A 23,169-nucleotide genomic window follows, 5' to 3' on the forward strand; every position below is an offset into this window, starting at 1 on the left:
CGGTGCAACTGAGAACGGCACACAGGACCATACTGGGGGGAGCGTAATTACTGACGGACTCGTGAAGCCATGGCGAGAGGAACGCGTTGAATGAGGAGGGGGCGGGGTCTTAAGTTTCGGAAGCGGCTCACTCGGGGTCAGGAAGGCAGCGGCAGTTGCGAGGCGTCCGGCAGCGCCGTGGGGGGCTCCAGGGAACGGGCTAGCCTGCTCACCCGGTTCCTCCCGCGGTCGGGCACGGAAGGGGCATGAATCTGGAGCGCCTGAGGAAGCGGGTGCGGCAATACATCGACCAGGTGAGGCTTCCGAGGTAGCATCCCTTTGCCTGCCGCCGCCTCTGCTTCTCGGTCTCCGGTCCTGAGGCTGGGGCTGCTTATCGCGTGGACGTGGTGTGGGAAATGGGGCGAGTGGGACCGTTCCCGGGCGTGGGTCGCGGGGTTTAGGGAATTTTCAAAGCCCCAAGGAGCTGCGGGTGAGTTTCTGCCTTCCCTCTCTCTGACACTTGCCGCGTCCCAAAGTTGCTTCCTCGTCCCTGGTTAATTGGAACGAGCAGCAAAGGGCTGAGGCAACAGCTCCGGGAGAAGGAATGAATGTGCCTTTGACTGCATAAAAATGCCATGGTTGGCTACTATCTGGCCTTGATTTTTATTTATTGTGTGATTGATTGATTGATTAATGCCTCCAGGTCATTTTTTGAATCCTAGGGGGATTTGAATTGGTCTCCCCATCTGTTCTTCCCTTGGTTGAAAAAAACATGGTGCCGGACTGAGGATAACTATGCCTGTTACTGTCTTCCTGGATCTAAACTATGTTGAATTATCATTATTTCAGTACAGGTTCATTGGAAAAAATGTCTTCTGCATAGCTCGGTATAGGGATGAATATGGTATACATGTTACTAGAGAGGCTTAGTTTTAAATTCCTTTGCAGGTAGTCCTCAACTTGCCAACCAAAATTGAGCTCAAAATTTCCGTTGCTGAGCAAGACAGTTGCTAAGTGAGTTTTGCCCCATTTTACGACCTTTCTTGCCACAGTTGTTAAGTCTATTACTGCAGTTGTTAAGTTAGTAATTACAGTTATTAAGTGAATCTGGCTTGCCCCATTGACTTTGCCTGTCAGAAGGTTGTAAAAGGTTGCACAGAACACTACAACTGTCATAAATACAGGCTAATTGCCAGCACCTGAATTTTGACCACATGGTCATGAGGATGCTGCAAAGGTCATGTGAAAAATGGTCATAAGTCACTTTTCAGTGCTGTTTTTAATTTTTAACTGTCACTAAACAAATGCTTGTAGATTGAGGACTACCTGTATTTTCATGAAAATTACTTGATAATCTTTAGCCCTATCAAAATTTCTCAACTTAACCCAGGTTACTGCAAAAATAAGATGCAGAATGGAGTGGCGAATTCTGTATAGAACTCACTGATTGGAAGATATGAATATAATAAATATATATATATATGTATATTTTCTAACAATAAATTGTAACTTTATTTCCTAAAAACAGCAACAGTATCAAAGTGCTCTATTTTGGGCAGATAAAGTAGCATCATTGTCCCATGGTAAGTTTCATATTTTATTTTATATGTATATGTGTTTTTAAAAATTACTTTGTATTTTCATTTTCATTTTCCCTTACTATATATTGTATTTTTATGAGTTGGCTATTTTAACTGGGAAAGTTGAGAATTGATGAGCTATACAGATAGTCCTCACAAATAATTTTAAATTATGACAGTACTAAAAAGTAATTTTATGGTCTATTTATGATCTTCATAGCATCCCTCAGTCATGTGAACACCATTACAATCCATATATGTTGTCCTATGCCTGGCCTGTGGTGTTTTTTTTTCCTTTATCTTTTCTCCTCTTGCAGAGCAGAGAAATTGGAGAGAAAAGAGATTGCAAGAAAATAAGCTGTTTACTCTTCTATACATCAAAAGCAATGTGGTTGTATTTGCAGCCTGGGGTGCTAAGAGATTTCAAGGGAGTAAACTGTTAGTTCTTCTACACATTGAAAGCAATGTGATTGTGCTGGCAATGGGAAAAGGTCAGGCAAGGAGAGATTGTGGACAGAACTAGCTTTCTTTTTTTTAATCCCCTCCCCCAGAGTGGAGAGATTGGAGAAAGAGAACTGTAAGATATTTGCGTAATTTAGCTGCCACTCTTGGCCTCAGGCTGAGGCATGATTACATTGCTTTTGATGTGTACAAGACAGTAAGCTGACCTTGACCATTCCAAGAGGTGAGGGAATGGTTAGGAGGCAAACAACAGGTGGGATGTCTCTTTCCAACTGGAAAGCTCAGTTGCAATCATGTGATTTCCCACTTAGTGAATGCCTTACTTAGCTGTGCAATTGCTTGTCACATGTAGGGTTGTTAAGTGAGCACTACCTGTGTAATAAATGTTCTTGGTTTTCAGGAGTTAGATCTCTTGTTACTATATCATATAGAATCAGTATAGTTGTTTTGTGAGGATGCCCTGATTTTTGATACTTAGTTCACACTGAGTACCTACTTTGCTTTCATATGGTTGCAGTGTTTATGCAGATGCATTTGAATTTCAATGCTAAGATGAGCTCAATTTATAAATGAGCTCAATTTGTACGTGTTAGAAATGTTGTGAATAAAATAATCAGTCTGCATTGTATTGTAAATTAATAGTAGAATGCAAATAAAGTACAACTGATAAGCTATGTGTAATATTAAATTTTTTGATATGCCTGTGTGATTATTTTTAGAAGATCCACAGGACATTTATTGGTTGGCTCAATGTCTTTACCTTACATCACAGTATCACAGGGCAGCACATGCTCTTAGGTCAAGAAAATTAGATAAGGTAAGTGACCACAGGCATACTATAATACTTCATCTTTTTTAAAAAATTACTTTATAGCATGTGTAAGAACCTTTTTTTTCTTGGTTAGAATATATTTGCTAGGAGCAATGTGTTAAAAGCCTGATGCCAGCAACAGAAAAGCTGCAGATAAAAATTAGTTCAGCCACACCACCGCTTATGCAAATGCTATCACTGTTATTTCTTTTTCTCTTTCCCATGGACATCTCTTCCACTGGGCTAGAATTTTGCATTTGGTAAAAAGTTTCTCATTTATAGAGTGTATACAGGATTCTTTTGGTATTTTGCTTAAAACCAGAAAAGATTCCAATAAGTGCAAAACAGGTAGTTCAGTTAAGTTACAGAAAAAAATTATAAAATAGAATGAATGTAAAACTGGATAAATTGAATAAATAAGAGATATAAAGGGCATATTGAGCATCAAGACCTCTTAATACTGTTCATCTTCAACTGAAAACTAATTAGAATTTCTGTTTTCTTTAGTTACATGAAGCATGTCAATACTTAGCAGCTAGATGTCATGTAAGTATTTAGTGACAACACATTTCTAATAAATTGCCAATGAGAATCAAAAAATTAAAAAAATCAAAAATTAAAAATTTGATTTTTGTCTATCTTCTAATTTTAAAGAAGCTACATTCAGATGATACTTTAAACATTATAATTTCTTAATCTTTTAAGTAACAACAACATTAAATTAATATAAATATTTTATATGAACTATTTTGTTTATGTATTTATTACACTTGGTTGCTACCCATCCTGCCACAAGGCAACTCAATTGTAGCTATGTGAGTTGGTGTAGAACCATGAGAATAAATAGCTATCCAGTTTATTTCTGAAGGTGTTAATTTTTAGAAGAAAATAGAGAAATTGGGAATGGAATTAAAAAGCATGGATAAGATAATTAGAATTCAAAGAATGGAACAGGTGAATGGAAATTGAAGCATTGTATAGATTATGAAACAGAGGAGGTAAGACATAAATCTAGTATAATGGAGGGTGGATAGATATATGAAGGTAGAGTTGTCTTTAAACATATAATTGTGGTGTATGTGGTATATGTGAATTGGTTAAGCAATATTTTATTTTCTACACACTGCTGCTTCAGTGATAAATGTTCATACTCTGAGTTTCTCTGTGTAGTATGCTGCAAAGGAATATCAGCAGGCTCTTGATATACTTGACATGGAAGAACCAATCAACAAAAGATTGTTTGAAAAATACTTGAAGGATGAAAGTGCAGTGAAAGACTGTTCTAATGACTGGGAAATTTCACAAACGTCAGTAAGTGTTACTTGGGAGTAAGCTTTGGAGGGTTATTGGAAGATCTAACTTTAGCTAGATAAAAATAAAGTATTTTAGGAATATCCACATAGACCCATACTTCATTCATAATCCTAACCCTAACTTCAGTCTGATGTCCTCTAAAAAAGCCTTTCCCAACAAAACTGGAAGGTCCTAAGAGGGGAGGAAGCAATCTTACAGTAAAATGATACAATTTAAATAAACAACAAACCAATTTATAGAGCTTTATATAAAATAATTCTGTTGAAAGACACATGTTATTAAAAAGTATTTCTCAGATGTAATTTGAGCTCAACTTCTAATTGAAAACCTGGATTTAGTCTCTTGATTTTAACCCTTTCTTATTAGATCAAGAGTTCGATTTGCCTTTTGAGAGGGAAGATCTATGATGCTCTTGATAACAGAACTCTGGCAACGTTCAGCTACAAAGAGGCTTTGAAACTTGATGTTTACTGCTTTGAAGCATTTGACCTTTTAACTTCACACCATATGTTAACAGCAGAAGAAGGTTTGGATAATATTTTTCTTCACATAATTAAAAAAAATATTTCTACAATATATTGTATGTAGAATCCATTAGTTAGCATATTCAAACTAGCTTCACTAATCTTTTTACAAGATTTAGGTTTTAGGACATTGCTGAGCACTAGGAGAAAGATTTGCCAATTGTTGCTATTTTTTTCTGTCCTTAAACAAATTGTTGAAATCTAGTGACACGTAAAACCCTACGATATGAAAAAATAGGAATATTTGGATCCTATACCATTTTTAAATATCTACTTCATTTTATTTTCAGAAAAGGAACTACTTGAATCTCTACCTCTTAGAAAACAGTGTACGGAAGAAGAACAAGTATTACTGCATTTTCTGTTTGAGAACAAATTGAAAAAGGTAATCTTTTAAAAATAAATATAATAGGTAATTCTTGACTTATGACTTGTTTAATGACTGTTCAGTTACCAGACCTTGGAAATAATGCTTTACAGCCCATAGTGACTCAGCCTGTGGTGAAAGCTGATAGGAAAAATGAAGATTTCAATCTTTATTAATTTATTATATCTGCATCTAGCTATCAGAGACTCTTAGTCATTAACAGAATAGAAAGAAACACAGTAAGCATAAAAAGGAATAATACTGATTCAAAATTATAACTCCTCAAAAATCAGTGTTATCTAGGGCTTGGCTCATCTTCTATTGCCAGTGGATAGGAAAAGTATTCCCTTGGCCATAGCAAGGGTTTATTTAGGCAGAGGCCAATATGGGTGGAAGTGCAAAAAGTAAACAAAGCTGGGAATTCAAAGGCAGATTTCCTTTCCTCTAATAGTTTTTTTTTTCCTAGAACAGTCTAGCACACAGGGGCTTAAGAGAAACAAGACCCTCAGTTTTTAGCAAACGATATGGTTGATACAGAATGGGCATGAGTAAAGAGCAATAGCAATATCACTTAGACTTATATACTGCTTCATGGTGCTTTTACAGCCCTCTCTAAGTGGTTTACAGAGTCAGCATATTGCCCCCAACAATCTGGGTCCTCATTTTGCCTACCTCGGAAGGATGGAAGGCTGAGTCAACCTTGAGCTTTGAACTGCCGAACTGCAGCTAGCAGTCAGCTGAAGTAGCCTACAGTAGTGCACTCTAACCACCGTGCCACCGTGTTGCAGAGACATACTAAATTATACTTTGAATATTTGAACTGTCGAAAGGATAAAATGTGTTAAGTCCATCTCAGTAAACATATCCATTGATTTTTGAAAATGTATTTTATCTTACTAAGCAAATATTTCTAGAGGAAACAGGCTTTTTGAACTAAGGTGATAATATGAAAAGGATCCGTTTTCTCTAATAAGTTTTACTATTCTTCTGTGGTGCTATTTGTTTCTCAACTGAAATTTCTTATGCTTTTCAGTACAATAAACCTAGTGAAACAGTGATTCCTGAATCTGTAGATGGTCTTCAAGATAATCTCGATGTAGTAGTATCTCTAGCAGAAAGGCATTATTATAACTGTGATTTTAAAATGTGCTACAAACTTACTTCTGTGTAAGTATTTTCATTTGTAATAATAGAATTTTCTTGTGATCATTCTTACATATTTTAGCATCCTTGTGAAATAATTATTTATCCTGTTTATTAAAGTGATTGAAAGCTTATCTGTTTTAGTTTATAAACATAAAGCAATTATGTGCTTATATTCGTTGCCATGTTGGATTCAGTTAAGGATTTGTAATGCAGTACAGTAAGGGTTTGTCATGCAAAGAATTAGAGTAAGTGAAGATGCCCTTTCCTTAGCTTCTGGTCTTCTGGTCTTGGAAAGGAACTTCACCCATGGAGAGCTCTATGAGGATAAGGCCACTTTGGGGCATGTCAGAAGGTCCTGAGGGAAAATGCTATGAAGATAAGCTACCAACATTTTTCTAGTAGCAGGAACTTGGCCTGTGGCATTCTGGAACTGGAAAAGGAACACTGTTTTCTCTTTTAAGCAACAATATTGATGAAATAGTTCTATAGGGGCACAAAATCATCTCTAATCCATCTTTTCATACTTTTTATACTTTTGAGACTTAAGTTGTTCTTAAGATGTTTGACCCACTTAATCTTCTTTCAGTCTTAAATGCTGCCATTATGCTAACAAAGAAAAGCAGCCTCTGCATAAGCATCTTGGCAGCTGGCAGTCCTAAACTGGAGCCTCAATTAACAAACAAGCAATTATTAATTGCTCCTTTATCAAGATATGTTGAAATTTACGCCAGATTAAGAAAACAATTTCATATAAGCCAAGACTACTTTATTGTAATGGCTATGCTAACAGAATTTTGCATTTTCCCCTCCCTCACTTTTTCTCCATGTGAACTAAGGAGGGTCTTTTCAAGAAATTTAATTAGTTTCTTGGCTTGCACCCAAGCCCTGTTCTCATGGCGATTGCCTTGGTAGTTGCTCTTCCTCTTGTCCTTCATGGCCATTCTCTGTAGCCTCTACATGAATTTACCTCCAGTTTAACTACAACCGTTTTAGCACTGTATTCCTAAACTGGAATCCCAGTTCAAGAACAATGGGAGTTCTAAGGGTAAAGCGCTCCATTTCTCATTTATACTGCTGTAAATGAGCATACCAGTCATAGGAATTTTTCTTTAGATAAATGTAAACATGGCTTTCCAAGATTTCATAACTATAGAATCTCTATTCCTGACTAAGGAATTAAGGGAATTTGAGTGAAACTGATTACTTGGGTTTGTGTGTTTTAAGAAACTGCAGTCCTTTAGGGTTTCCACTCTGAAGATCAATAATAATGTTTTGGTTGTACTTGAAGTGACTTTCTAAAAGTATAAGATCTTATTTGGGCTTATTTGTAGAGTAATGGAAAAGGATCCGTTCCATGCCAGTTGTTTACCTGTACATATTGGGACGCTTGTGGAGCTGAATAAAGCAAATGGTGAGAAATTGTTTTATGCATGTTGAAAATGAGCAGATTACTTCTAAAGGTTCCAGGCATTTCCTTTGTTTTTATTTTCCTGATGTTGATTTTATTGTGACTCATGAACAGGCACTTTGTATCTAAGAATACAAATAATTTGTTACTGAGAATAAAATGGAAGGGGAGGAAGGGGTTTTCAGAGGGGAAGGTGATGTAATTGAATGTAACAGGAAGAAGGGACTGCACTGCAGAGGAATAAGAGACAACTCAGTCCAGATATTTTGTTTGAAAGAAAGAGACAGCACCTCCCTAATTGTTATCAGAGTATATGGTAGATGCAGATAATGGAGGCCTGCCAGGCTTAGTCTGGCAATATTCTTGTCTATAGATAGAGAAACAATAAAGAATTCAGCTTTGAAAAATCATCACTTGTCATTCTTAGATTTAGATCCTGACAGCTGCCAGACTGTAAGCATCTTGGCTTGACCCATGCCTGGAACTAGGCTTGGGAGCTTAGTAGCAATTACAGCTACAAAACTAGCAACCACACCAAGACAGCACCCAGTTTCCACAAATGCAAGGACTTTTGGAGAAAGACGGGGACTGCATGACATTTTTCAAGACTTTTAATTGCTGAACCCCAAAAACTTTTTTATGGGACTCAGCCAACCCTTAAGGATATCATGAAGTTAAATTTGCTTCACCAGGACAACAGCCTACAGCAGTGTTTCCCAACCTTGGCAACTTGAAGATGTCCGGACTTCAACTCCCAGAATTCCCCAGCCAGCATTCGCTGGCTGGGGAATTCTGGGAGTTGAAGTCCGGACATCTTCAAGTTGCCAAGGTTGAGAAACACTGGCCTACAGGGACTGCTCAGCTGATGACTACCAGTTCAGCAACCAAAGTTATGATGATACCAAATAAGGGGAACTTATGGCTGGTCCTTGATATTGCAGCTGTTACAGCATCTCTGTGGCCATGTGATTGCAATTCAGATGCTTGGCAACTGGCTTATATTTAAAAGATGCAGTGCCCTGCAGACACATGATCAACATTAACAGCCTTCTCTTCTGGCTTCCCACAAGCAAAATCAATGGGAAGTCAGCAGGAGATTGCAAACCCCTCTGGTAAGTCAGTCCCACTCCTGCCACTTTTTCTACTGAGGAGCCCCTGGGCAGCAAGATGAGTGGGGCCTGGGTGGGCAGGCAATATGTGCTTCATCATCCACCCCTTCATTGTACCTCAGCCAATGGGCTGATAAGAGGCTCTGTTTCCTTTCTGTTTGTGATGCAATGATTTCCATATTTAATGAATAATATTAACCGAAGAGTTTGCTTGTAAGATTTAATTATTTTTTTCAAACATGGATAAATCATTGCACCAAACTTTTGGGTCTGCATTACAAACTTTTTAAAAAATATTCCTTTTACAAATAAAAAATGATTGTGTGTTTTATAATTTATAATATGTAACTAAAATGAGTCAATATTGTATCTAATTTTACAGTATTTAATTCAACATTTTCTAGGTAAGCATGTAAGCATTTCAGTGCAAATCATGAAGACATTGTAACGTTGAGTCATTTGTACTGGGGGGAAAAACAAGACTTAAGTTGGTAGAGATGAGACCTATTCAGACACTTGTTTCTAACACAAAAGTTGGCATCTTATAAAATGGAAATTGGAAGTTGATCCAGTAAATGAAAATTATACCTATACTACTGTTTAATTAATATGTAGCTCACATGTTATCCTGTTAATTAGATAAAATAACTGATGTCTGTATGTTTTTGAAACTCAAAAAGGAGATTTGGAAATTAGATTTCATAGTGTAACTTTCTACCACTTGTTCTGGTCATTTTGTTATTTTTAATTATTAAATTTTTTTTTAGTCTGGTTTCTTTTCAGTTTACATACTGATATAATTGTGTTTCATGTAAATTGTGCTGAACATATTCATTCTATTTTTCTAGAACTTTTCTATCTCTCTCATAAACTGGTGGATTTGTATCCAAATAATCCTGTAAGTTATATATTTCTTATTTTTAATAGCACTGCTATAAGTTAAACAAAGGACCATTAGTATGTACATGGTAAAATACCCGATTTGATATGTCTAAGTGAGGATTTTAAAGCTGATTCGTATACAAACACTCAAAAAAGTGTTCAATATAAACTTTCCAGTTCAGACACAATTTCTGTGAGAAGATTGCAATAAATCTAAATATTTGAATTTGATCAATCTTCCATGATGAGGGTCAGCTGTATTATAATTGTGAAGGTGCATATTGGAATAATATTCTTTTTTGTAAAGTAGGAAGGCACACAGGCCTTGGACACTTGCCATGTAGAGACTTTCTGAGGAAATGTAGAACTTGGCATTAGATTCTCTAGTCAAGTTATCAGGGAGATTTCTGATTCTGGGGAATTAAACATTTATCTCTGATACTTATTCAGGCTTTGGAGCAGGACTTTGCTCCATTCCATTGTTGTATGAAAGTTTGTGGTTGCAGAATGGTGAGATGATGACAAATTTTCATTAGTTAATCAGATGCTGCAGATTTTTTTCCTAGAGGACATTGTTAATAAAAATGTACATAATATAATAATGTAATGCTGAGAAGATCAAAAAAAGAAAGTGAAAATTGTTTATGTTTTGTTTTTTATTCAAACATATAAAAAAACAATTACGTTCCCAAGGCCTCAGAAAAATTCTGAGGCAACACAGAATGGAATGCTAGCATAGCTTGAATTCTGATAGTATATTCTTATTTAAACTACAGTTACCAATATTAACATGTTTAATGAGAATGCATCAGAAAGAAAGGGGTTATGTTATTTACCATCATACTGTCTTAAATACATACAATACATAATGTTACCGTGTTTCCCCGAAAATAAGACATGCCCTGCTAATAAGCCCAATCGAGCTATTCAGAGCATGCGCCATAATCCCTCCCCTGAAAATAAGCCCGCCCCAACTATTTAAGTGCATGCGCAACCGGTCTCCGCCATTACCACTGTACCACCTACCGGTACAGCTTGCGGGGCAAAAAGAGGGCTCGCCACAAAAACAGCGGCAGGCAAAGCAAAGTGCTTCCACCTCCTGCCCTTCCCTCCTACGCAAAAAAGAGCCCGACGCAAAAACTGTGGCAGGTGAAGCAAAGTGCTTCCACCCCCCCCCTTCCCTCCCGCTCAAAAAGAGCCTGCCACAAAAACAGTGGCCGGCCAGCAATGCGATCACCCCCTCCCGCCTGTTCCTTATTGTGCAAAAAAACACCGCCCACTCCAATGGTAAAGGTAGCCTGCCTGGTTCCCTTCCCCACCGTCCCTTTAGCGAGGGGTGGCAGGTGGGGAGGAGAGAAGCGAGGCATGCCTCTTACCTTTCCAGCTCCGTCACGTTCCTCGCCCTTTCGCCCATTGCATCCCCTTGTAAAAAAAACCTAATGAGTTCAACTTGCGAGGTTTTTTTTACAAGGGAATTCAATGGGCAAAAGGGCGAGGAACGCGATGGAGCTGGAAAGGTAAGAGGCGCACCTCGCTTCTCCCCCCCCACCTGCCACTTCTTGTTAAAGGGACGGCGTGGAAGGGAACCAGGCAGGCTGCCTTTACCATTGAGGCGAGGTGAGCGGTGTTGGGCCGCAAGGCGCACCTCTTACCTTTCCAGCTCTGTCGCATTCCTCGCCATTGTGTTCAGAGAAGCCCCTGGTAAAAAAAAAAACCTTCTTGCGATTTCAAGATGTTTGATTGAACTCCCGAGAAGGAGTTTTTTTTACCAGCCGCTTCCCTGAGCACAATGGCGAGGAACCCGACGAAGCTGGAAAGGTAAAAGGCGCGCCTTGCTTCTCACCTGCCCCAGAAAATAATAAGCCTCCCCTATAATAAGCCCAAGGCCATATTTCGTGGGGCAAAAGAAAAAAAGACCCTGTCTTATTTTCAGGGAAACACGGTATCAGAATCCATTCTTTCTGCTTGCCAACTAAAAGAATATTTTCTCAGCAACAAAATGCTATGGATTCAGCACTGCGAAAATAAGGAATTGTCTCAAACAAAAGCAAATTTTCAAGAAAGTGTACAGAAAAAAATCCCACTGGCAATTACGTATGTATTTGTCGGAACAAGGCTATCAAAGCAACAATTTTGGACAGTTTACTACAAATAAATTACAATAAAATCAATAAAACATTAAAATATTGATAAAACATGACAAATGCAATGGAGGACTACAGCATAAACATTTGCATATATGCCTTTTAAAGATACAGAATAACACCTGCATTTATATACTATAGTATTAGATTCATGAACTGTTACCTTTTCTAATTTATATTACTGTAATAATCTACCCTGTATTTAATTTAATTTTTGGTTTTAGGTCTCTTGGTTTGCTGTAGGATGCTATTATCTCATGGTTGGCCATAAAAATGAGCATGCCAGAAGATACCTCAGGTAAGTTTTACTTCCTGAGAATTTCAAGCTAAGGAATATGTTTGTCATTTCTTTTAAAAGAACCTATGTTTTGAAATATAGCATTTATATTAAGAATTATTTATTAAATATTTATAAAATTGGAAGTTTAATAAGCTGTTGTTTTAGAAAATTGTGGTTTTTTTCTGTTTCAGTAAAGCCACTACACTAGAGAGAACATATGGGCCAGCATGGATAGCATATGGACACTCATTTGCAGTTGAGAGTGAGCACGATCAGGCCATGGCTGCATATTTCACAGCAGCCCAGTTGATGAAGGGGTATGTCACAATTCCAATTCCCAGGGAATATGAATGCAAGTTCCAATCTGGATTGGTCACCAGGACCAGAAGTTTACTCTTCTGAGTTTTTGGACTCATACTGGAGCCCATCCTCAGGGAGCTTCTTTCTATTGGAATATGTGCTTTGGACTATTCTATGAGTCATATGTATGTGCCATTTTCCTATTGGTTGATTGGCGTGTTGATGGTGAGGATTGGCTGTTGTTTCCTTGTGCTGCCAAGGCCTTGGCTCCTAGTACCTGATAAGCTGATGGTAAATCAGCACTCCTGTTGACTAACAAGGGGCCAATTTCCCAGGCTTCCAAAATTTCCCTGGCTCTCTTTGTAACTGCACAGCCAACAATTTTAGTACCTGTGAAATTGAATGTATGTCCTCGTTCATTGCAATGTGAGGCTACCAATGAGTTGGGTCTACTCATCCGACTGCTCACTTGCAATGCACACATTCAGATCTTGGAAACTACATTTTATTGCATTACCCATATATTTGCCTTCATTTGTAGTATCAATGCAATTTAATGGTAATTTGAGGGAACATTCATATTTAATGAAAAATGGAATTAAAACAGTTTAGCATTTACACTAGGATACATATTAGCCTTGTGTAACAGAACTTTGTAACTGTATTTCATGAACTGGTGAATGGAATATGTTTTGGGAGGGGATATACTTTATAATATGGTTCTGTAATCTGCTTGTAAGATGTATGCTTTGATAAAAACAAGAACATTTACAGTGTTTTGATTGTTTTGTGTTGTAGCTGAAAAGTAAATGCATTTTTCTCCCTTTTATCTTGAATATCTTTGTTTTTGCAGTTGCCATTTGCCGATGTTGTACATTGGACTAGAATATGGATTGACTAACAATTCAAAATTAGCTGAACGCTTCTTCAGCCAAGCTTTAAGTATTGCACCCGAGGATCCTTTTGTTATGCATGAAGTTGGGGTCGTAGCATTTCAGAATGGGGAGTAAGTATTTTTTGTGACAGTTTGTATGCATGAAAGCATAGTGCTGTTTACTGCATATTATTCTACATATGGATTAAATTAAATTACAATAGTAGCATTTATTACTGCTATTATAATTATTAAACTTAATAAAAAGCACAAAATATGTGCTGACAGAGAGCAATGACCTTTTTTCTTCCCCTTACTATAAATATTATTTTTAAAACCTGAGAATTATTTTGCTCAACTTTGAGTAAATATATTCTTTACTAACCCCTCCCCTCCACAATTTCACAAATTGCTGACTTTAGAAAAGCATGTAAATGTGTCTGCTTTTAAAAAAAGATCCTTTTAGTGTTGCATTCTTAATTCATTTTTGTCTCCAAAGTGTTTAACATAATTAAAAACAAAAGAAAGAAAATCAAAGATATTTATTTCATATGCATTGAAGATATCACAGTGGACAGATTTTGTGCTTAAGACACCATCATATTTAATGTATCAGCGATTCATATACACTTGTTCTTTTGAGAAATAGAAACTGGTCTTCATTAGCCATAATCTTTTCATAAATTCCCAAGGCAATAACAAAAACAAAGGAATAAGAAAGTCTGTTAGCATTTTTGATGAGCAACCATATTGTCTTGCTGGACATTGACTCCAGCATCTTGGTCTCCTTTCCTGCTCATAATAAAAAAATAGCCTAATTAAGTCTGTGATTATTACATTTTCACTGGCAACTTGGAATACGAACAATGATAGAATGGATTAATACCTAATTATTTCTGATAAAATATAAATAATTGAGACATCATATTGTTCTATGCACAAAATAAAATATCCTTTCATTTATATATTTTTTTTAAAAAAATGAAAAGACCTAAACATCTTTTATTTTCTTTCAGCTGGAAAACTTCAGAAAAGTGGTTTCTTGAAGCACTAGAAAAGATCAAAGCTATTGGAAGTGAGGTATTTAGTCATATATATACATACATAACATACATACATACATACATACATACATACATACATACATATATATATTACTAATATGTTCGCTACAAGCTAGTGGATGAAGACTTCAGAGTGCATATACGTACATGGTCTTGTAAGTATTGTGTCAATTCATATAAGGCTTCACGTGATAAACCAGCACCTTGAATTGACCCTGGAAGCCTGTAAGTAGCCAGTGAAACTACCAAAGAACAGCATAATGTTACCAAACTTACTTTTTCCTATTAGTAGCCAACTCTCTGAATTTAATATCAACTGCAGTTTCCAATTCATTTTCAAGGGTAGAGTATGTGGCATGAAGTGACAATGGCATGAATCACATTCAGATGGGTTTTCTACATCAAAAATCTCTACAATTTGCATATCCATCAAAGCTGGGCAAATGCCCTGGTCACTCCCTCAATCTGCTACTGGAGAAAGCAACCATACATACTGGAAGATCCCCCAACTTAGTGATCTGCTTCTTTAAAGCTGATGTAACCCGGTCCAGAGCTGAACTAGGGACTCCTATCAAGACAGATTTATTACCTACAATTATCCACTCCATTATCAGAATTAATCTGAGCTTGTTATGACTTATCTAGTCCTCATGACATCAAGACACATAGGTTAGAATCTCCACAGTATGTCTGGCTAGCCAAAGAGTGATAATGTACAATTGAGTATCAGCAACATATCTGAACCAAAACCAACAAATGAGTCCTACAGCAGTTTTCCTCATCCATATTGCAATACAGGGCTGACATAGCTGCAGATCCCAATATTTGTACAAATGGGAACAATCATGATCTTTATAACTTTTATTAATTCACTGTTTAAATTTTCGTTAGCCAGTATTGCCTTTTTCCAGATAATAATATGCTCAAAAGAACTGCCTAATGCTGCATAGTAAACCTCTCAATAAATCTAACCAGAACATATAAAGTAGGGGGTTGATTGCTATTCAGTGGGAAAATATCCATCAAGAAACCCCAAATATTTTGGCTCCTGTTATACATTACTGAGAAAGAATTTATAATGAATTCTTTATTCATTTATAATACGTTGTATAGTGTGGCATTTTAAAAGGGTGTCATAGCATTAAATCTAATCCATTTGAAGATTTCCTTATACGCACATGTACACTCTCTGACATAATAATATAAGCAATCTTATTTAAGTGGGGGCTTTCCTCAGAATGATATTTCTTTATATATGATGTTCTTTTGCTACAGGTGACTGTAGATAAATGGGAACCTTTATTAAATAACCTGGGTCATGTGTGCAGAAAACTGAAGTAAGTATGTGCATGTGGAGTAGTTATTATGTTTATTTATGTTAGTCCCAGTTGTATAACTTATGAAAATCTTAGCACTGTATAGCACTTGCTATACTTGCTGTATAGACTGGAAAAATCATCCCAGAAGGTGAAGGAAAAGTATTCTTGTATTATAAGAGCTGGTGTGGTATAATGGTGAAGTGTTGTGTTGTTTATTTTTTGTTATTTTAGTTATTTGTTTCCTGTTGGACTTGACTAGAGAAATCGTTCTATCTACCTATCTACCTACAGTCTATACTCCTGTTAAAAGGCCAGTTCTTGATATGTAAAACAGTCAGACCAAGATACTGTATATCACTTTTTTTGATATTTTTCCACCTTTAATATAACATATAAGCTGTACAATACAATTGGAAAACAAAACCAAATCTTATTTGGGGGGAATAATAATAACATGGTTGCATAAGTGTGCCCACCCTTAAACTAATAAACTTTCAATTGGATTAAGGTCTGGGCTCTGGCTTGGCCATTCCAAAAATTTGATCTTCTGGTAGAGCCAATGTTTTTGTTGATTTGGAGGTGTGTTTTGGGCCATTGTCATGTTGAAAGGTGAAATTCCTCTTCATCTTCAGCATTTTAGCAGAGACCTGAAGATTTATTCCAAAATTGACTGATATTTGGAATTATTTATAATTCACTCCACCTTGGTTAAAGCCCCAGTTCCAGCTGAAGAAAAGCAGCTCCAAAACATAATGTTGCCACTGCCATGCTTCACTGGATATGGCATACTTTTGGTGATGATCAATGTTGTTTATGTTTCTAAAACATGCCATTTGGAATTATTGGCCAAAAATTCAGACCATAGTACATTTTCTCACATGCTTTCATCAGACCTGATATAGATTTTTTGCAAGATGTAGCAGAGCTTGAATGTTTTTCTTTGTAAGAAAAGGCTTCCATCTTGCCACCCTACTTCACAGTCCAGACATGACGATTGTCACATGTAGTACACAATCAGTATTTGCCAAAAATTCCTACAGCTTCTTTACATTATTGCTGTAGGCCTCTTAGTAACTTCTTGTACCAATTTTTTTCTTGTTTTTCATCAATTATGAATGAACATCTAGTACTTAATAATGTTCCTGTTGCACCATATTTTTTCCACTTGATGACTGTCTTCACTGTGTTTCATAGTTTATCCAATGCCTTGGAAATTGTTTTGTACCCTACCCCTGGCTGATACCTTCCAACAATGAGATTCCTTTGATGCTAAGCTCTTTGCAGACCACAGTTTTTCCTGTGAGGGGCACTGAGTAAATGTCAGAAAAATCTTACTAGAACAGCTGAACTTTGTATGGGCTTGTTCAGAGTCACTTTGATAGCAAGAATCTACTAACTACTATTTAACATCAGTTTGAATGTGATTGGTTCATTCTGAATATAGTAACATCTCTATAAGAGGATGTACACACTTATGATTGCATATCCACTACCTATCAAATTTATATGCTATCTACCTCACTATCAAGTGACTCTGAGTAATATTTCTGTATCCCATACAGCCCAGCTTATTATTGAGGGTGGAAAAATGTATGTATGTATGTATGTATGTATGTATGTATGTATGTATGTATGTATGTGTATATGTATGACAGAAATACTACCAGATCTTGCTAATTATGTATTGTAGTAATTTTGTCAAATGCATTATTTATCTTTATTTTAAAAGGAAATATGAAGAAGCTCTTGAATACCATCGTCAAGCTCTGGTCTTGATCCCTCAAAATGCTTCCACATATTCTGCAATTGGATACATACATAGTCTGATGGGAAACTTTGAAAGTGCAATTGATTATTTTCATACAGTATGTGTATATTTTATTTAGTATACATTTATTTGTTCAAGCAAAAATGTGCAGTAAAGAATCACAACTTCAAAGCATAGGACATCAAAATGTTGAGGATTGTCACCACTCTCTTACATATTTCTCTTCGAGCCCCATCAACATTATATTAACATTCCATTTGTATTCAACATTCTGCTTAGTTCACTTGAGTTGTTTGGTGGGAGAAATGAATTCTCACTGTAGGATATTTCTAAATGACCCTGGTCTGTGACAAATCACGTGAAGAATTCTTCCTAACTTTTTTTTTTAGACATTTTATTAAGATTTATAGGCCGCCCTTTTCCCTGAGGGACTCAGGGCGGCTTACAATCGTAGGGAAGGGGGTGCAATACAAAAACAAACAACTAACATGCTGATACCTCTCCCTTGTATGTTATTGATATTATTTTGACTACAAAGGGCAATCATTTAGAGAATTTTAATCTGTTAAAGATAGTTAAAAAGTTGGATTTATTTGTTTGTCCTTTTAAAACAGGCCCTTGGTCTAAGGAGGGATGACACATTTTCAGTTACTATGCTTGGACATTGCATAGAAATGTATATTGGAGATTCTGAAGCCTACATTGGTAAGTTGTTATTTTAGTACTGTTCCTCATATTTTTTCATATCTTCCCACACTGGCTGTGGTGGTTACCTTAAACATACATTTATGATATGTAGTTATTTAGCATAATGAATGGTTGACCATGCGACATCATCATCATCATGTGAAGAGAAAATATATTTTAATATATACTATGTTTATAATTGCTGTGAAGAATATCACATGCAATATCACTTGTTGATACTTTTTTCTTTTCTATTTTTCTTTAACTTTTCTCCTTTTGCACTTTTTGCTTTCTGTTTTATTTTTACTTTCTTGCTGTCTTTTAGTGTTATATTTTACCTTCTTTAAAGTTTTAACAAACATTATACTTGCAGAAATTTATTTTAATATGAACCAAGTTGGTTCCTTCACAACCAAAGTTTATCAGCAGTTTACCAGTTGCTCAATCAGTTTATAACACACACAACAGTCTTCTGAAACCCCACATGGAACAAAAAAGAATAATCAGACAGTGAAAAACATGTGAAACAGGTCTTAATTATATGAAAAATTGACCTAAGCAATTTATTTTAGGGACTGCAATTAAGGATAAACTCAGATGCTATGATTTTGATGTGCATACTATGAAGACATTGAAGAACATTATCTCCCCTGCATGGGGTGCATTGGAATTTGATATAGAAAGGCAAACTACAGAAGAAAGCAATATGGCATTGGAAACACCTCAACGAAAAAGCACAGAAGACCCTCCTACATTAGATGAAACCTTTGAAATTGAAATGAATGAAAGTGACATGATGTTAGAAACATCCATGTCAGACCATAGTACATGACCTTAAAATATTGGTGCAGATTCATCAGTGTGCAGAATCATTAAGTAATTTGTCATTTATCCCTTTTTGAATTTATTGTTTTATATAACCATGTATACTATGTGGCCATCAGAGAACTGTCCAAGATAGTGTATTTTGTTTATATCAATTTTATTCAAAATAATGTATTTTTAACTTTCACTGCATTGTGGGACTGCTATTTAGGCAGTGAATGTACAAGCAAAAAATCAAATTGGATTTCAATATATATGTTTCTGTACCCATGAACTGATAAATTGCTGCTTTGCCTTTTTCCATCTTAATTATGTATCAGAATGTCCTGAAAAAAGTAATGTTTTGATATTATATTTTATTCTTTATTCAGAATTTTTTTGTTTAACCTCTTTGATAATTGTTAAAAAATTATCAACTGAATTCATTTTTTTCAATGAATTGTAGGCAACTCGTTTTTACTGTGATAGTAAATGTGTTGTCCATCTAATATTTGTCACTTTCTTCAATTTTATGGTTTCTTGATTATCTCCCTTACCCTGGACAGATTAGTGACTACATAATTCATGTATTTTTGCGGCTTCGAGGGGAGGAGCTGCCGCCGTCGGGAGCTCAACCAAGCTCCTGCCAGGACTCTGGTTCGTATATCTTATAAGATCTATAGATATCTCCCCTTTCTGGCAGAAAGGGGCAGGGAGAAGGTCAGTCGTTAGGATCTCTTTGTAATTCATAGCTTTTCTTTTTGCTGTGAATGAAGAAGAGGTTCAACATTAGCTGAGCCTTTACTCCGGCCAGTTTTCCGCGCTGCCTTTTTTGCAGCCTAGGCAGATTGCCTCCCCCCCCAGGACAAAGCTAAGCTATTTAAAAGCCAATCCGGGCGGGGACTATTCCCGAGGGATTTCTTCTATCACTATTTAAAATACCAGCTTCAATTTCGCAAAAGGCTCCCTTTCTTTTTTAGCTGCGTCACAAGATGGCGATCTCGTAGCTTTTGTGTTTGATCTGACGCAGCTAGCTGACCCTACCCTCCTGAAGGCTTCTCCGTACTAATTGCTAAAAGATTAACTGAGGGGAGCACAGACTTTGATTTTTGGCTCGCTTGATTGCTTGTCTTTTATTTTTATTCTGGAATGGCTCCCAAACCTAAACAGAAGCGCTTCCTTAATAACATATCTCCAAAAACTGCTATGAAGCCGCTACCCTTGTCTCCTACACCCTCCACGGGAGATTTGCTAACACAAGAATTCCTTCTCAAAACGCTTAATGATTTCAGACAGGAGATTAATCAACTGATATCGGATTTATGTGATCAATTTGATGCTAAAATTGCTCAGGCAAAGCAGGATATGATCGGAGTAATGACAGTCATGACAGATTATATTGCTGAAACGGAGGACAAATTGGAACTTTTGGAAGAAACTAACCTTAATCTGATATCAAAAATTCAAACGTTAGAACAGGAAATTGCATCTGCCCAAAAAGAACTTGTCATGATAAATTATAACAAGTCTGCCTTTGCTATACGGGTTAGAGGGCTGCGTGAAAACCAACAGGAGAATTTGAAACAGACATTCTTTGAAGCTTTCAGTCGCTTGGTGGGAAGTCCGGGACTTAACTTTGATTGGCAGATTCAAAGAATTTACCGCCAGAATTCCTGGGTAGCAAAACAGCGACAGCTTCCGAGGGACATAATAATATACTTTACTACAAGGGAATCTAGAAATGAGATAATACAGAGGCTCTACGGAAAGAGGTTGAGAATTGATGGGGATGACTTGATTGTTTTTAAAGAGATACCATTTCAAATATTAAGAACAAGAAGACAGTACGCTTTCTTAACCGAAGAGCTCAGAAACTCTCAGATTTCATACAAATGGGAAGTCCCAGCTGGTATTACAGTTACATTTGGCAACCAAAAACACCGCATTAACTCCGTCTGTGAAGCCCAAAAATTTTACTACGAGACCCTGAAGGCGGGACTTCCTGACTCATCCGGATCTGGGGAGAGACAAGGAGAAGGAGAAGACAAACAGCGAGACACGTGGCTACAAGGCGGAGGGTGTTGCTTTCCTCTTCCGGAAGGGCAGAAGACTAAAGAATAAAGACTAAGCGATGTTTTTAAAGCTTTATGATTTCCGTCTGGGATAAAATGGAAAAGTGGCATATTGATGATGAGACATGGAGACTGAAAGAAGCGTTGCTGATTGTGGACATATATTCTACAGAAGTTTTGTCTGAACTCTAACTCAAATTGTGCATGAACTATTTTCTTAGGCAAGGAGAACGGAAATTGTGATCTTTTTGAGTTGCGGTTTGGAACGAACGGAGTTGGGAGGTGTGTGGGAGAGGGAAGGGCAGCGAAAGTTTAATTAGATTACCTGGGGCTAGAATGCAAGCTGATGTTTGTTTGAGTTGCTATATCAATATAAGGTTAAGAAAGATTGGTCGGAGAATCTTCAGGAAAGTGGAGTAAACATGGGAGGAGCAATGAATGTGGATAAAATATATATGTGGATATGGATAAAGGCAGGGTGGAAGGTAAAAAATTTATATGTGGAGGTGGGTAAGGATAGAAAGGGAGGTGTTGGAAATGAAAAATGAAAGAAGTATTTGAGTTTAATGGTGTTATAGAAAGGTTTGGATATTTGGATAAAAAAGAGATAAATTAAAGGTCTGAATAGATAGACAAAGCAAGGAGATTTTTAGTTGGGGAATTCTAATTGATCAACTTACCTGGCTCTAATATAGTTTGAAACCCTGCAAGTAGCAAAATAATCGAAATTTGGAATGAATCACATTGTTTAAGATTTACAGATAATGGGAAGCTGTGTTAACGTAGTGGGTTTATTGACCCTTTTTGTTTCTTTCTTCTTTTTGTGTGTGAGTGTGGGTGTTTCTTTTTTGTTTTTTATTTCTTATTTTCTATTATTTTTCCTTTTTCTTTTTGGCTTTACTTTTATCTTATTTTTTTAATTTTAAAGTTAGCTGACCTTATTATACTCAAATGCTTGTTAAAGAACTATGCCGGGCATGGGACCTGCGAAGCCGTAAGAGGGTTAGGGAGGGGGGATTATAGAGGGGAGGGGGGAGGGGGGAATTACAGTTTCAATCCTTAGAACAATAAGAATTCACTTGTGTACTGTGGCTCGTTTTTCTTTTTTTTTTTTTCTTTTTTTCTTTCTCTACTTTTATTGTAAAAAACAAATTGAATTGTATGGATACACCAAAGTGAGGAGAAGAGGGAAAGAGAAGGGAGAAGTAAAGAGGGAGTGAGAGGGAATGTAAGGAGGGTGAAATGGAGGGAGGGGGAGATGTCTGAGGGGGTAGGGAAGTAGAAGAGGGGAATGCTGGAGGGGTGAAAGGAAAGTTGGAGGGGGAGAAGAGAGGGTGTATGGGGGAATGAAGTGTTATGTGGGGTTTTTTTTTTTTTTCCTTTTTTTCTTTTTTTTTATGCACAGTATATAAGTGATTGTATAAAATGAAAATGAAAATAATTCATGTATTTTTGCAACAATCTAAGCAATTACTAAAGTTCAGAGATGGAGCAGGGTTGTAAGTACTGAGTATCAGTGAAGGGGCAAAACAGTTTGGCAGAACCATTAAAAAAACTCAGAAGTCAAACAGGTGGTTAAAAATTTCAGAGAAAGGATAGAAGAGGAAGGGGGGGGGGTTCTTGGTTATTTCTGCAGTAACACAGCAAGTTTCCTAGCAAGGCTAGGACTGTTATTATAAAACATTCTGTTGTTTCAGGGCCAGTTCACATAAATAAAGATTCCATTGAAAGCTGTAATATAAATACTGTTCAGCCAGATCCAAATGCTCCGAGTTCTGGCCACACAAGAATTGCATAATAGTTCTGAAATTTAATTTCAACTGTCCCATAGCCATAGTCAAAGAGGGTAGCTTACCGTTCAATTGTTTTCCTGATGTTGACTGTATTTAATACCATTCTTCATAAAAACGGGGAGGGGCAAGATCTGCAGATGGGCTATCGCAAGGGGAAAAAATGGGACGGAACAGGTGGGTTTGCAATACATTATTTTGTGATTCTTTCCTAGACTCAATCAAACGTGCATACATCCTGAAAATGGGGGTGGAAGAAAACCAAAAAGCACTATCGCCTCGAGTTTTTCTAACCCGGGGTACAAACTGCGAGGAGGCTATATCTAGAAATCTCGATCGTGCCATACATTATGAACACCTGTTGGGTTACCGGGCGCTTAGAACAAATGGGGCCAATTTCGCAGCCGTGGAAGACGGCCGGCTCAGCCCACCCGAGACGCCGCTTTCCCGACTGAGAGTCCGGGCGCTGCGAGCCACCCCTTAGC

At 36.9% G+C, this 23,169-nt stretch overlaps 1 protein-coding gene across 1 annotated transcript; it reads left to right on the forward strand.

Moving 5' to 3' along the window:
* Positions 1-110: 110 nt before the first annotated feature.
* On the forward strand, positions 111-19,331 carry CDC16 (cell division cycle 16). Its single transcript, XM_014062765.2, has 18 exons — positions 111-293; positions 1,508-1,562; positions 2,741-2,838; positions 3,340-3,378; positions 4,003-4,143; positions 4,513-4,672; positions 4,961-5,055; positions 6,071-6,204; positions 7,515-7,594; positions 9,549-9,598; positions 11,951-12,024; positions 12,198-12,323; positions 13,160-13,312; positions 14,197-14,260; positions 15,520-15,581; positions 17,293-17,428; positions 17,946-18,036; positions 18,591-19,331. Exons 1-18 carry the CDS (start codon positions 246-248, stop codon positions 18,848-18,850), a joined length of 1,866 nt encoding a protein of 621 aa, XP_013918240.2. The 5' UTR covers positions 111-245; the 3' UTR covers positions 18,851-19,331.
* Positions 19,332-23,169: the final 3,838 nt, after the last annotated feature.

Source organism: Thamnophis sirtalis, unplaced genomic scaffold (genome assembly GCF_051295495.1).
Source record: "Thamnophis sirtalis isolate CommonGarterSnake01/CBP01778 unplaced genomic scaffold, rThaSir2_p1.2 scaffold_12, whole genome shotgun sequence".
NCBI classification, from domain to species: Eukaryota; Metazoa; Chordata; class Lepidosauria; order Squamata; family Natricidae; genus Thamnophis; species Thamnophis sirtalis.